Source organism: Oncorhynchus tshawytscha, linkage group LG04 (genome assembly GCF_018296145.1).
Source record: "Oncorhynchus tshawytscha isolate Ot180627B linkage group LG04, Otsh_v2.0, whole genome shotgun sequence".
In the NCBI taxonomy this organism is placed as follows: domain Eukaryota; kingdom Metazoa; phylum Chordata; class Actinopteri; order Salmoniformes; family Salmonidae; genus Oncorhynchus; species Oncorhynchus tshawytscha.
In genome coordinates, this window is record NC_056432.1 from 57797329 (window position 1) to 57812348 (window position 15020).

Here is a 15020-nt window from a genome sequence, read left to right on the forward strand (position 1 = left end):
CTTCTCTTCTTCTGTGGTATGTGCTGCGGTCACATTTTTACGACGTCACATTTCCACAGGCGGCTCCGTCACTGTATAGAAGACGGCTAAGACCCGAGACTGTGCTGCCCGCCTGTCTCTGAGAGGGTTAATAACCAGCCAGCGCGCTATCAGTTACGACTTAAACATGCTGCCACTCTTTCTCTGTGAGGCTCCCACCATTTGAGAGGGGGTTTCTTCCCTGTAATCTGGGTCAAACTATATCTGTTATCTAGGGGAAAGGTTTAAATGGACCAGACCACTAATGACCTCCCCCCGTGTGAGTTGGAGAGGAAGTGTGCCGTCCAGGTGAATGATATCATCAACATAAATCCACGAGCAGAGTCCTGTTCATCAGTACCAGACTCCTGAATCAGTGGACCCTGTTTCCCGCTGATTAAGTGTCAGGATTTATGGGATACCTTTTTACAAATGCTTCCAAACTGTACGGGCATGCTATCAAAAAACAGAGAAGGAGGAGCGTAAAAGAGGCCTCTTTCCATCGACTATCTGCAGTGCTGACAGGTCTGTCCATGTTTTATTATAGAGAGAGAGTCTGGATCCCCATAGGGCCAGATCAGTCTAGCCAGCCAGGAATCCAGCACTGAGTCCCAGCCCTATTGCGCCAACTCCAGCCTTAGCACCGGTCTAGAGCCCCAGCCTCAACCAGACAATGCAGGCTTGCCTGCAAGGGCCACTTGCTTTCAAGCAGTCACTGTGCAGTGTGGGGCATGGCGAGATCAAACACCACGAGGCCTGCTAGGAGCCAACTTTATCTGCCAGCCCAGGATGTCACCGGAGAGATAAATGTTAATGCCTTAAAGAGTTTTGCAGTTCCCCTGGTGCATCCGTTTCTACTCTCTCTCCTTTCTTCTGTCTGTCTCCCAATGTTACTTTTATACTTCCTTTTTATTTATTTGACATGATTATTTATTTAGTTTTACAGTTTATTTAGTGCTCTGAAGAAGATTCCTGTAGGCAGGCTGCAGCTGTAGAGTTACTTATCTGGCTCATCCTGGGTCGTTGTGGCACGTGCACCAAACTCCGGGAGAAACGGGGGGACATCAGCAGGCGGGCCCAGAGCAGGGAGTAGGAGGAGGTGCTCGGAGAGGCTGCTGTTTTAGAGTGGTGCTTGAAGTCACTAACCTGAAGTGCTGTTGGTTGCTGTGCAACTGCTACTTTGCACTTGAATAGATTGTTAGTATAGTAACAGGTTGTGCATCAGATGGAAAGTCAACGTTTGCCAGTGAAATGCAGCCCGCACCATGACAGGAAAATGTAACCACTGCATGAATGTAAAGCGTTCCAGTATTTCTCAATGTTCCCAACATTTTTCAAGTTAAATTGTATGGCTGGAAATATGGGAGTTATTGAAAGATTCCAGAAATACAAATTACAGCTAAGCCAACATTGGTTTGCAGTGAAGCACAGTAATTCAAGCTCATTCCAGTGACATATTGTTATTTATATGGCAGTGAAAAAAGAGAGAAGAGAAATCTGAACCGGTGCTTTGCTAGACGGGTCGTGTTTCTCCCCTCAAAATTGCAGTTTAGCCTTCTCCCTCATTTATCAGAGATGGGTTTGAAGGGAAATGAAAGGTCTGACAGAAGGGCAGTAGGAGTGGCTGGTCGGCAGCGGAGCCTCAGAACTCGACTGAGTCAGCTGTCCGTCCTCCATGCCCCTGGTCATGTGGTAGTCGGAGCAGTCATTTGCGCTAATCTCCCTACGCCCAAAATGCCAAGACACTATTTAGTCTCTATTTTAGAGACTGGCTGCTTTCATCAGAGGCTGAGAATGATCCACAGATACCAGAAGGCCACAACTAGTGGAGACGCTGAGTGTAGGATCCTGTCCCTCCCTACAGCCAGACCAGACCAGGCCAGGGGAGAGGAGAGTTGGGCTAAGGGGAGCTCTGAGGGGAGCTATGGGGTTAACTGAAGGTGAGAATCGGCTGTATAAGGTTAGCCTTATACTGTATGGTGGAAACCTTGCACTGTTTTAGTATGTTGTACACAAATCATACCACATTTTAATAATCACATACTTGGGAAAAAGAAGGTGTAGACTTACAGTGAAATGCTTACTTACATCCCTTCCCAACAATTTTTACATTTGTTTTATGTTACCTTTATTTATCTAGGCAAGTCAGTTAAAACAAATTCTGATTTACAATGACGGCCTACCCCGGCCAAACCCTCCCCTGACCGGGACGATGCTGGGCCAATTGTGCGCCGCCCTATGGGATGCCCGATCATGGCCAGTTGTGATACAGCCCGGGATTGAATAAGGGTCTGTAGTGATGCCTCTAGCACTGAGATGCAGCGCCTTAGACCATTGTGCCACTCGGGAGCAGAGAGAGAAAATAGAGAAATAATAGAAAAGTAAAACATAATAATAAAAGTAATAATAGTTACACAATTAGTAACAACTTGGCTATATACAGTTGAAGTCAGAAGTTTACATACACCTTAGCCAAATACATTTAAACTCAGTTTTTCACAATTCCTAATCCTAGTAACAATTCCCTGTCTTAGGTCAGTTAGGATCACTACTTTATTTTAAGAATATGAAATGTCAGAATAATAGTAGAGAGAATGATTTATTTCAGCTTTAATTTATTTCATCACATTCCCAGTAGGTCAGAAGTCTACATACACTCAATTAGTATTTGGTATCATTGCCTATACATTGTTTAAATTGGGTCAAATGTTTCGGGCAGCCTTCCACAAGCTTCCCACAATAAGTTGGGTGGATTTTGGTCCATTCCTCCTGACAGAGCTGGTGTAACTGAGTCAGGTTTGTAGGCCTCCTTCCTCGCACACGCCTTTTCAGTTCTTCCCACCAATGTTCTATAGGATTGAGGTCAGGGCTTTGTGATGGCCACTCCAGTACCTTGACTGTTGTCCTTAAGCCATTTTGCCACAACTTTGGAAGTATTCTTGGGGTCATTATCCATTTGGAAGTCCCATTTGCAACCAAGCTTAAACTTCCTGACTGATGTCTTGAGATGTTGCTTCAATGTACCCACATAATTTTCCATCCTCATGATGCCATCTATTTTGTGAAGTGCAACAGTCCCTCCTGCAGCTTAGCACACCCACAATTTGATGCTGCCACCCCCGTGCTTCAGGGTTGGGATGGTGATCTTCACCTTTTTCCTCGAAACATAATGATGGTCATTATGTCCAAACAGTTCTATTTTTGTTTCATCAGACCAGAGGACATTTCTCGAAGAAAGTATGAGCTTTGTCCCCATGTGCAGTTGCAAACCGTAGTCTGGCTTTTTTATGGAGGTTTTGGAGCAGTGGCTTCTTCCTTGCTGAGTGGCCTTTCAAGTCATGTTGATATAGGACTCGTTTTACTGTGGATATAGATACTTTTGTACCTGTTTCCTCCAGCATCTTCACAGGGTCCTTTGCTGTTGTTCTGGGATTGATTTGTACTTTTCGCACCAAAGTACGTTCATCTCTAGGAGACAGAACACGTCTCCTTCCTGAGGGGTATGACGGCTGCATGGTCCCATGATGTTTATACTTGCAAACTATTGTTTGTACAGATGATCGTGGTACCTTCAGGCATTTGAAAATTGCTCCCAAGGATGAACCAGACTACAATTTCTTTTCTGAGGTCTTGGCTGATTTCTTTTGATTTTCCCATGATGTCAAGCAAAGAGCCACTGAGTTTGAAGGTAGGCCTTGAAATACATCCACAGGTTCACCTCCAATTGACTCAAATGATGTCAATTAGCCTATCAGAAGCTTCTAAAGCCATTACATAATTTTCTGGAATTTTCCAAGCTGTTTAAAGGCACAGTAAACTTTGTATGTAAACTTCTGTCCCACTGGAATTGTGATACAGTGAATTATAAGTGAAATAATCCGCCTGTAAACAATTGTTGGAAAAATTACTTGTCTCATGCACAAAGTCGATGTCCTAACCGACTTGCCAAAACTATAGTTTGTTAACAAGAAATGTGTGTATTGGTTGAAAAACAAGTTTTAATGCCTCCAACCTAAGTGTATGTAGTCTTCCGACTTCAACTGTACACCACCGGTCCAAAGTTTTAGAACACCTACCCATTCAAGGGTTTTCCTAATTTTCTAAAACTATTTTCTATTTGCTACATGATTCCATATGTGTTATTTCATAGTTTTGATGTCTACACCATTACTCTACTATGTATAAAATAGTAAACAATTAAGAAAAACCCTTGAATGAGTAGGTGTTCTAAAACTTTTGACCGGTAGTGTACACGGGGTACCAGTACCGAGTCGATGTGTAGGGGTACGAGGTAATTGAGGAATGAAATGACAGATAATTAACAGTAGCAGCAGCATAGGTGATGAGTAAAAAAAAGTTTGTGCAAAAATGATCAATGCAGATAATCCGGGTAGCTATTTGGCTAGCTTTTTAGCAGTCTTATGGCTTGGGGGTAGAAGCTGTTCAGGGTCCTGTTGGTTCCAGACTTGGGCGGCTGGAGTCTTTGACCATTTTTAGGGCATTCCTCTGACATCGCCTGGTTTAGAGGTCCTGAATGGCTGGGAGTTCGTCCTCAGTGATGTACTGTTTATGTTTAGATTCTCATGTGTGTGCTGCGTGCAGAGGTGGGTACTGATGCTTGTCGAGCACATGTGCAGTATATGTGTGTGTGTGTGTGTGCGTGTGTCTCTGTACTTCCTGTGGGCACAGGGGAGAGAGTGATGGGTGTATTTAGACCCCAAATAAATGATACAGATTGAGGAAATCTGTGGTTCCTTGCCAGGATTAGGGATCTGTGTCATGTGGTTGACACGCTTAGAGGTTAGGAGGGGAATGTATACAGCCGAATCATCTGTTTGGATAGGTTCCCTGCTGACTTTGCTGAGTACAGCAGTTATTTTGCGTGTGTGTTTGTGACTGAGATTATGTGCAGGTTTATGAGTCATTCTAAGAGCTATACCGCCATTCTGTTTCTCATAATTCAGTGACTCTTTTTCGAGGAGCATTTTGTTAGTTTGGTACTTGGGCTGACACATCTCTCTCCATTTCTCTCCTCAGCTGGACGACAGGGGACTGGGGGCCCTGCAGTCGGTCCTGTGGTGGCGGGCAACAGACACGTCACATCCAGTGCTTGCGTAAGGTGACGTACCAGCGGGAGGAGGTGGTGGCTCACTCCCTGTGCCCGGTCATCGCCCCGGCCCAGGTGCAGCCCTGCCACACCCAGGCTTGCCCATCTGAGTGGAGCTCTGGAGCCTGGTCACAGGTAGGCCACACTTCGCGACATGCCCATATACTGCCTATTATAGTTTGAAAAAGGTTGTTTTTTGAAATCTTTAATTTTTTATTTATTCTATAAGACTTTGAGATGTGTCAGCTAGCACTGCAATTAATTAGCAAATGTCTGTGGTGGCCTAATGTATGGGGAAAACACTCCTCTGCCCTCTGCTGGACACATGGTTAATTGCATACTCACTGGCTGAGAACAGGACACAGACTGCAGAGAACTATTTCAATCATATTATCATCATTAATCACACGCCATTATTGTGAGTCCCTCAATTTAGTTGGCTGGGCAAAACTGACATGGCCAGATTTATAGAGGCTATGAATACCTAGTCATGATCAGTGACAGTGTTCTCCATCTTAGTCAGTAGTGACTGGGATCTCCGCCTGTTGTTTCTATAAAAGCCTGTCTGTCAGTGATACCGCAGATACCTGGAGGGGCGTTTCTCTTTAATTCATTATGTGATGTATATGCTTTTATTAAGCAGTGCACAGTATAGGATACAAATAAAATTACTTTAATTCCAGGTCTTTTCACGTCTTATTCAATACTTTAAACATACCCGGCCTACACTGTTACAGTACGAGAGTTCTCGGGCTATCTCAAGTTGAGTGTGTCTCTTTGCAGAGAGAGCCCAGAGTGATTTAGTGCACTGACTTCATCCCTTATTGACGGCATCCTTCACAGGGTTCAGACGCAACACTGAGCATATGCCTCCCAGTATGAGTTCAGGCTGAGTTTACCAGACCCTCTGTTCCTCCGCTCTCCTCTCAGTGTTCCAAGTCGTGTGGGCGTGGGATGAGGAAGCGCGGCGTGTTCTGCAGGAGCACTGACCCCGGAGCAAAGGCTGTGGTGGTGCCGGACAGTATGTGTAAGCCACACCACAAACCCAAGGCCCAGGAGACATGCGTCGTGCGCCGCTGCCCCAAGAATGACCGGCTGCAGTGGTTCACAACACCCTGGGGCGAGGTAGGGACTCACGGAGGCAGACAGACAGACGCACATGTACAAACACACCCACACATACTTTGTATAACCTTGTACACACCGGTGCACAAAGAAACCCATACATTCATTGAAGATTGTCTAGACAGAAATGGATTTGTGACGAACATACACATCCAGAGTGCTGATGCTGTGTCCCCTCGTCAAAACAAAGCAAATAGCCTGAATACCAAAGGCAAACATTTCAGACATTCACTTTATAAGTTGAGCACTGTTGCTATGGCGATGTGGGCTGACCTTGTCTTGTTCTCTCCACTGGGGGACCAGCTGTATTTCTCTCTGAGGGTTCTCGCATTGTCTTATTCTCTCCGTTCTCTTTTTGCTAATGGTGCCTCCTCTGGCTGTTCTCTCCGCAGTGCTCCACATCCTGTGGCCCAGGTGTCAGAAGCAGAGACCTGCGTTGTAGGGAGAGGGATTCACAGGGGGGCTACACAGAGTTCCCTATGAGAAGGTGCAGGAACCTTCCCAAACCCTCTGGGGAGCTCCAGCAGACCTGCAGCATGGGGCCGTGCCCAGAGCCTCGACCTGTTGTCCCAGGAAGGACAGCCAGTGCAGTGGTCCTGGGCTGGTACTCTTCTCCTTGGCAGCAGGTATGTATATCCACTCTCCATCCACCCTGCCTGTTCTCCCAGACATGATGGGGATTCATGTTGAATGGATGTGGACTTAGTGAAACATCCTCTCTCGCCCTCGACTCTCGCTCTCTATCTCTCTGTTGTCAGGCCCAAAGGGGGTGGTATTCATGTATATGTATGTAGTATCTACCAAGGCAACTTCTTGCAGTCTGACATCTGACTTCCCCTTGATCAGGGGGCCTGTGATGTCTGTATGCACATAGGCTCTCTCTCCTCTCCCTAGACATAGCTTGGAGGTAATGGACATGGTGTATGCATTCGTAATCTATTCTAAGTACGATCTTCAACACCTCTCTCTCTCTCTCTCTCTCTCTCTCTCTCTCTCTCTGTCTCTGTCTCTGTCTCTCTCTCTCTCTCTCTCTCTCTCTCAGTGTTCTGTATCCTGTGGGGGAGGGGTACAGTCCCGTTCTATCCAGTGTCTGAGACAGGGACGTCCTGCAGCTGGATGCCTGAACCCCCAGAGACCCATAACTTCCCGGGCCTGCAACACACACTTCTGTCCTGCTCCTCGTCCTGCTCTCCCTGCTCCTCCTGTTCCTGGGCCAGCCCTCAAAGGTGAACTACTTCAACTCATAGAAACTATCGTAAAGTTCTGTCTGGCACTTTTGCCGGTGCGCGTTTATTGACACGATCCCCCTGATCTTCTCTCCATCAGACGAACAGTCTTGTGTCGACTTCTTCAGCTGGTGTCACCTGGTTCCTCAGCACAGTGTGTGCAATCACAAGTTCTACGGACATCAGTGCTGCAAGTCCTGCAATGGCAAAAAGCTATAAGTTCGGAGGACTCCTTTTCCCATGAGCCTCTAGCTGCGAATTGCTTAATATGCGCTACAACTCTAAAGGTTGTTGTGGTTGAAAATACACTTTGGGCCATACTGCACAAGAGAACTGAGGTGCAGTCTCTGTTCCTGGAGTACTTGACTAACAGTGATTTAGCAAAATAAAAGAGAATAATCTCCATCTTTCTGGATACGTTGTCCTAAAGATGGCAATGTGGGCAAAGACATTCATGCGAATGCAGCATCTCATAACTGTAACTGGAAATGCAGCGCAACAAATCATTGCAGGACATTCTCTGTGTAAATATATGTGTTGTATGTCCTGATATTGTCAACATCTAACTCAAAGCCATCAAGAGAGCTCTGAGAATATCTGCATTTTAGCTCGCTCATGTTTTGGATATGTAAAGGCATCTGGTTTCAGACGACATTTTAAGTTATTATGGCACACATGTTATTTTAGCATTTGTCAGGTGTACCATGTGCTCTGTGTGCTGCATGTGCTCTGTGTGCTGCATGTGCTCCATGTTTCAAGCTCTTTACATGTAGCAGGCTACCTATCACAGAAATGATACATGTAAATACATTTTGAAGTTGATCACAACTCCCAAATGCACTTATCAGGCCCGGTCCCTCTATCTCTCATGGTTCATGATTGGTGCTTCATTGTGTAACAAGATACAGTACTTACAGTACATGTGTACATTCCATACATCTTCATGTTGTGAATACATGCATATTTGTGTATGAGAAAATAACGTTTGTTTACCCATATTTTAATGTATGCTCCAAGTGTCCTGAGCAAGGCAGTTAACCCACTGTTCCATCGGGCGCCGATGACTTGGACGTTGATTAAGGCAGCCTCATGCACCGCTCTGATTCAGAGGGGTTGGGTTAAATGCGGAAGACACATTTCAGTTGCATGCATTTAGTTGCACAAACTGTCTAGGTATCCCCCTTCCCTTTCTTGTGAAAATATTGGTGCAATTCTGACAGCCGCCGGGATACCCTATGTTCTTTCCCATCATTCCCGTCATCATGATAAGGAAACATCCTCTGTCTATTGGGCCAGCAGCACTGAACCTAGGTCCTCTCACACCGGATAGATATGATGCCAAATCATTAACTAGCGCTGGGTATAGCCACAGAGGATCCCCCAGACTTCCACCACTCATTCATGAAAATCAATGTCTGCAGGCTAGTAAAGGGAGCTGTGGATGGGGCCGGGTCAGAGAAGATGCTTTATTTCCTCTGCCTGGCCTGGTGGGAGATGTGGAGAGAAGTGGTAGGCGAGAGTTGGCGGCATAGTTGAGAGGGAGGAAGGGGTAGCCAAGGTTGTCACGTGCTCTCGACATACTTTTTCAGAATGCTAATTAGTCACAGAGCCTGGCGTGGTGGGAGCAGACAGACTTTAGGGGGAGGCAGAGTAAATAGAGGGAAGTATGCAGCAGCCCTCTTTAGAGGCCTTTGTTGGTCTGCCCCTGCTCTCACCATCCAGACCAGCTCTGTTTGGTTTGTTTGAGAAAATGTCAGCATCCCTCCACTCCCCCGCTCCGTCTCTCGTGACCCCCCCCCACCACCTTCATTTTTAGCATCAGTCAGTGCTACGAAGTACTGTAGATCGCAGCTACATGATGGTAAATCCCATTTTTGCACTATTGGCCATGTGGAAGGCAATGGGATAGCCAATTGTACAGACAGCAAAGGCAACCTACTTCCAGCCAGCAGGGAGAGGAACAGGAAGAGCATGGCTAGAGTATAGGATGTTGTTTGCTGTCGATCATAAAGATCCTACGTCTCCCCCTGCTCCCCAGAGAGGGATGGTCCCATACAGAGAGAGATGTCTGGTCTGGTCAGAGGCTCTATGACCATGGAGTTGTTTTTCCTCCTCCTCAGCCTGCTCTCCATCAGTGGCTTGGAATGGAGAGTGTAGAGGGACAGAGAGAGAAAGACTGATATGATTGTGAAGGACATTCCTGAGCGGTGGCTCTCTCTGCCTCTGGTCTGGCCTGCTCACGGCTAACACGGTCATTCTCATGGGAGGCTACCATTCCTTCCAATACCACAGCTTCCTCCCCTGCCTTCACCAGGCCTGTACAGCATCCCTGCAACCTACGCTCACAATGGGTCAAGATGGACTGTTGACTGTTCCTTCTCCCTTTCTTGCTATACTCGTATGGTCATTTTATGTTTTTGTTTGTTATATTGGTTAATGAACTAGTTTCCACCAGGGATGGTACTCTCTCTGTATTATAAATCCACTCAAGTAGTTTCCGGTACCTGGGAATTGTCTGTGTGAATTATCTCTAGTTTATTGTGCTGAACTAATGCTCTCAAATAGACTTTCAAATGTCACATTGGCCTGTAAGAGGACATGGGAGCGGGGAATGTTTGATTTGATGTGTGTTTTTTCATCAGCCTTGCATCGTTCGTATTTCCACATGTGTTGTTCGTGTTATTTTCTATGTCCTGTACAGTTGTTGTATACTCGATTGTCTTTTCACCTGTAAAGACAGGAAACGTGTGTAATTTATTACTGTTTCATTGGATCTGAGATACTGAACACTATTGGTTGAGAGGGGAGCTGCTTGTACTATAGAGCATGATCCGTGTAATATTTAATACTTTTTCTCAAAGTTTTAGAATAAAACTATGACAAAATGTATTCCCCCTACCTCTCCGATGCTCCTAATACTTTTGTGTCACACTCGGCGGGAGGGATGATTGGGTTTAATCAACACGTTTCTCTCAATCTACCCTGAATCATGACGGCAGGAATCCCCCATAATTTCCACTGCACGCTTACTACCCTACTGAGAGACAGGCAGGGGAGGGTGAATTATAAACACCTAGCGGATCAATGCAGCCATTTTGTACATTTTCAGGGGTAGTGATGGGTCTGGGAGGTGGAGGTTTTTCAGCTATATTCTTTCCTTTGTTCATGGGAGGATGTATGCCTTGTCATGGTCCTGTGCATAACAGCCCCCTTTGTTTCCTCCATGATCACCAGCCCGCTCTCTGTCATCTCCATCCTCCCCAAACACTCACAACACCACTCACATACAGACCTGTCACAACGTTACACCCTTTGGTTATTTCTCCTCATGATCTACTTCAGCTCATTTATTTATAAATACACTGTAGAGATGATTCATTCCAAAGAACATGGTACTGTATCTCTTCATATACTCTGCCAGCATCCAAATGGGTCTGTCACCTTATCTGTGTTTTTTTTATTTGAAGCTGAAAGACGACAGTCTTTCTCTTTCTTTCACACTGAGCATTGAGCTAGTTGTCATGGGTGTTTCTTAAGGCAGTGAAGCACAAGTTGCCATCTGACTCCAGCTAAGTTGTAACTTGGTGGTAACCCCCACACTCCATGATCCTTCAGCTGCACTCAGGCAGTCACCTATGATCCTCCATGTGAGGTGAACCTTTGGAGAGCTGCGCACTTCTGACAGTCACTCTAATCACATTTGAACAGAGCTCTGTCCGTAAGCGTCTCCTTTTCTGTGCGAGAGTGATCTCTCTATGTCTCCCAGCGCTCAGGCTAAAGGCAGACTTCAATCGAAGTGCGAACTGTCATATTTCAATGCCACCGCTCTCATCACCACTACAATGTCAGGCAGAGTTCACTGAGCACATACTTGTGTGTGTGACACACACACACACACACACACACACACTCTCAGATGGGGTGTGAGGAGTCTGTCTGATATTCCCAGTGGGGTTATATCAGGGGGATTAGGGCATCAGGTGGGTTTAGATCTGTGTGATTGTGCAGGAGCCCAGGCACACGCCTCATTTGTTGCTGTCAGGTGAAGTTGCTCATTTCTCTCTGTAACTTAAAGATGGCAGGTTCCTTCGCCCCATTTGTCAGAGGCAAAAATCTCTCAGATTACCATCTCAAATGAAGTGACAGCTTCTCACCTCGCCGTTATGTTGCCATCACATCGACTGAATCAGAAGCCTGCACAAACCCCCCTCAACCCCCTCTAGCCTTTCATCCCCACCCTCCCTGGTACCCTCCAAATCCAGCCCCTGAGCCCTGACTCCTTAACCTTCCCAACTTTGTAGAGGTTGACTCGCAGCATTAACCACCCTGTTGGAAAGACTACTCGGTTTTGTGGAGTGACACCTATGCTTTAGCGCTCTCATAGGGGATCCAGTCGTATTAGAGCGTCTCGCTGCATTGAGCACAGCAAGACAGGGCTATGAGAGAGCAGCGGAAACCATAGAGCCACCCCATGTAGTGTTAGTCAGTCAGGACTGGCAGATTGGAGTGGATCCAAGAGGCGATCTGTCCACATGGAGTGTACAGCTCTATAAAGCTGATACACTATGTTTCTCACGGTTGTCATAGCGAGACGACATGCGGTAATAAGGTTTTTGTGTCAATGTGACTTGGTTTGTAATGAAGGGCGTTGTCTTATTTTAATTGGTTCTATGGCCATGGTGATAAAACACAGCAGGAGCATATTACATGACACATTTGTGGCCTTGTCTGTGTGTGACTTTAGATTACAGGGATACTCTATAATATCACAATGAACATCTGAGCACAAGGTTGAAACAATCCTTTCTTCAAAGTGCAATTAACCAAGCCATTGCCTATAGTACAGTAGATGTACAAACTCGAGGCTGAATGTGGATTGATATCCTGAACAGTGATTTTACAAGAGTGTCCTAACATCATAAACAACTACTGTAACTTAAAGGAGAGACCGTCTGCTAACTGACTCAAATTGCACATGTAAACGTGATGTTATTATCGTAGTTTAATTATCTGGATTCATAGTGAATCCTTCTCAAGATCAGGTTATATTTCATTCCTGAACAGACACTTCATATCAACATGAAGGCCAAATGTGTCTATGCCTTTATGTTTGTGTCCACCTGCTGCACATTTCTCAGAGTTCTCTCATTTTCTTTCCACTCTAAATAATCCTTGAATTGCTTATGGAGAATTTACAGCCACATCCCTCTGCAAGCCCATAAAAGCTCATTGATTAAAACTGTTATTTATTGTATTTTGTCATTTGGGCTATGCATATTATTGATCTGTGTGTTTGTGGCGGCCCTCTCTCATCTATCTTCCTTTGAGCAACTCGTTCTCATCATTTTCCCCTTGAAATGTTAGAATTGATTACAATCCACATCCCCGTGGGCACCAGCTGCAGCCACCGAGCCTAGCGGATCACACTCTGACCTTGAGCAGAGGAAACAGCAGCAAAGTAACAGCAAAGGATTCAGTCCCTCTCTCTTTCTCCCTCCTCTCTCTGTCTGTCTGTCTTTTTCTCTGTCTCTGCCTCTCTCTGACTGCCTCTCTCCTTCACTCTCTCTCTCTCTCTGACTGCGTCTCCTTCACTCTCTCTCTCCTTCACTCTCTCTCTCTCTCTCTCTCTCTCTCTCTCTCTCTCTCTCTCTCTCTCTCTCTCTCTCTCTTCTCTCTCTCTCTCCTCTCGCTCTCCTTCTCCCTCTCTCTCTCTCTCTCTCTCTCTCTCTCTCTCTCTCTCTCTCTCTCCCTCTCCTCTCCTTCACTCTCTTTCTCTAGCATTGCCTTCCCTCTCCTGCTCCAAGGCCACACTGCAGAATTTCATGACTCTTAAATTGTCGTAATGTATATTCGGAAGACCTTCCTTTTGACACCTTTGAATTAATCAATGTAATGCTGTGAGCGGATCCATTTCCACTGTTGTATTTCAAAGTGCTGATGTGTACCCGACTTGTAAGACAGCGGCCCACCCCCCTCCCTAGAGGTGCAATGGCTTTAGAGGACATCCATTTATTTTTGACATAGCAATACAAACACCGGGGTCACCTACAGTACTGCCAACCATGTGTCATTTTGTGGGCACATACGGGTCAGAGCAACCATTTATGATTAAGCACTGGATACACTATTAACGTTGAATCTGACTGTACAGTAAGCTACAGTTCTTGTGTAAGGATAAAGAGAAAATGTGGGGACAATGACACTGACTGTGCTGTGATGGAGGCCCTCCATTATAAAATATGTCTATTACTTTTCCGTCCAGCAGAGGACAATGCTCACCAAAAAAAAAAACATCCCCGACAGAGTCCACTACCTCCTCTTCTCAGTAGACCATTTCCTTCGCCAGGGTGACCTGTATTGTCTGAACAAATGATGATTAAGTCAACCAGAGATAAGCTATAAATGTTTGTGAAACGTACATGTTTTTTTTTATTATAGGCATTAAATCAGTAGTTCAATTGCCAAAGCTTTAACCAAAGGCATGTTAATGTCATGTTTTCTTCCTGTATCAGGAATTTGTATCGCTAACATGCCACCTCGTGTTTGATAATATCCATTTGATAATAATAACCTTTGCACACTACTGTACTTTTATGCCTTATTTATGTCTGGCCTCTTCTGACAATGATCTGTATGGAATGTTATTGTGTGATTCCATTGATGTGCATTCCTAAACCATTGGTTATAAATACGAACAGCAATAGTAAGAGCATTCTTGTCCCAAGTGTTACCCCTGATGCATAAGGGAAAAACGAGCATTGTTTTGGTGTGCCAGTGATCTAATAGGTAAATGGAGCACTACCCTGCCAGCTAAGGGAAAACATTAGCACACAAGACAATAATCACACAAGGTTGAATTATTTTTTGCAAACAAAGCAATAAGGTGTTGTTTTGCAGGGCCAAGGTGCTCTCCAGTGTCATCACAAAACAAGGAGAGAATTTGTATGTAATTGGCCAAGGTTAGAAACCTCAATAAATCAAAGAGGGCCAGCATCGCTTCAAACAAGGACAAGCTAGCAAAAGGACTTGGCCTACTAGTGAAACACTGTTTCAAAGATAACTATAAGCTGGCAACATCGCATGCACTACTGTATGTGGTGCATGAAACATGCACTACTGTATGTGGTGCATGAAACATGCACTGTTCCACTGTACTTATCCTTTAGGTTGATATATTGTCCTATTGATTAAGCTTTCTCATTATACTTGCACATTTTAACAAGTCTTTAGCTTGAATCCTTTCTGAACCTCTGCACTCCTCCGCTTGGAAACAATGACTTCTGAGAAGTCATTCCTCTAAGTATAGAACAATGTGAAACCTGCTTGATGCGGCTTAGGCAGCATCTAAACTAAGCCCTGAACCATTGACAGAGTGGCTTTGCAACACTCGGAACAGAACAGGAGCTATTTTTATGAGCAGCCGTCTCGGAAGATCCCTCATGCAGACGTGTGATAGGCAGGTATAACTCAAGACAACTCCCTGAGACAACAGCAGCGAACCATTACATGGATCTCTGCGGCTTCAGAGCTGTCAGATTTGTCAC

At 45.3% G+C, this 15020-nt stretch overlaps 1 protein-coding gene across 2 annotated transcripts in view; it reads left to right on the forward strand.

The window, feature by feature from the left end:
- The window catches only part of LOC112249087 (A disintegrin and metalloproteinase with thrombospondin motifs 18-like), a 48459-nt gene extending 35729 nt beyond the window's left edge, over window positions 1–12730 (forward strand). For both annotated transcript variants that reach the window (XM_024418730.2, XM_024418731.2), the window contains 5 exons: window positions 5056–5260; window positions 6056–6250; window positions 6643–6876; window positions 7293–7476; window positions 7577–12730. In XM_024418730.2, the coding sequence (XP_024274498.1) occupies window positions 5056–5260; window positions 6056–6250; window positions 6643–6876; window positions 7293–7476; window positions 7577–7695 (937 nt within the window). In that variant the 3' untranslated portion in view covers window positions 7696–12730. The remainder of the gene's footprint in view (window positions 1–5055; window positions 5261–6055; window positions 6251–6642; window positions 6877–7292; window positions 7477–7576) is intronic.
- The last annotated feature ends 2290 nt before the right edge of the window (window positions 12731–15020 follow it).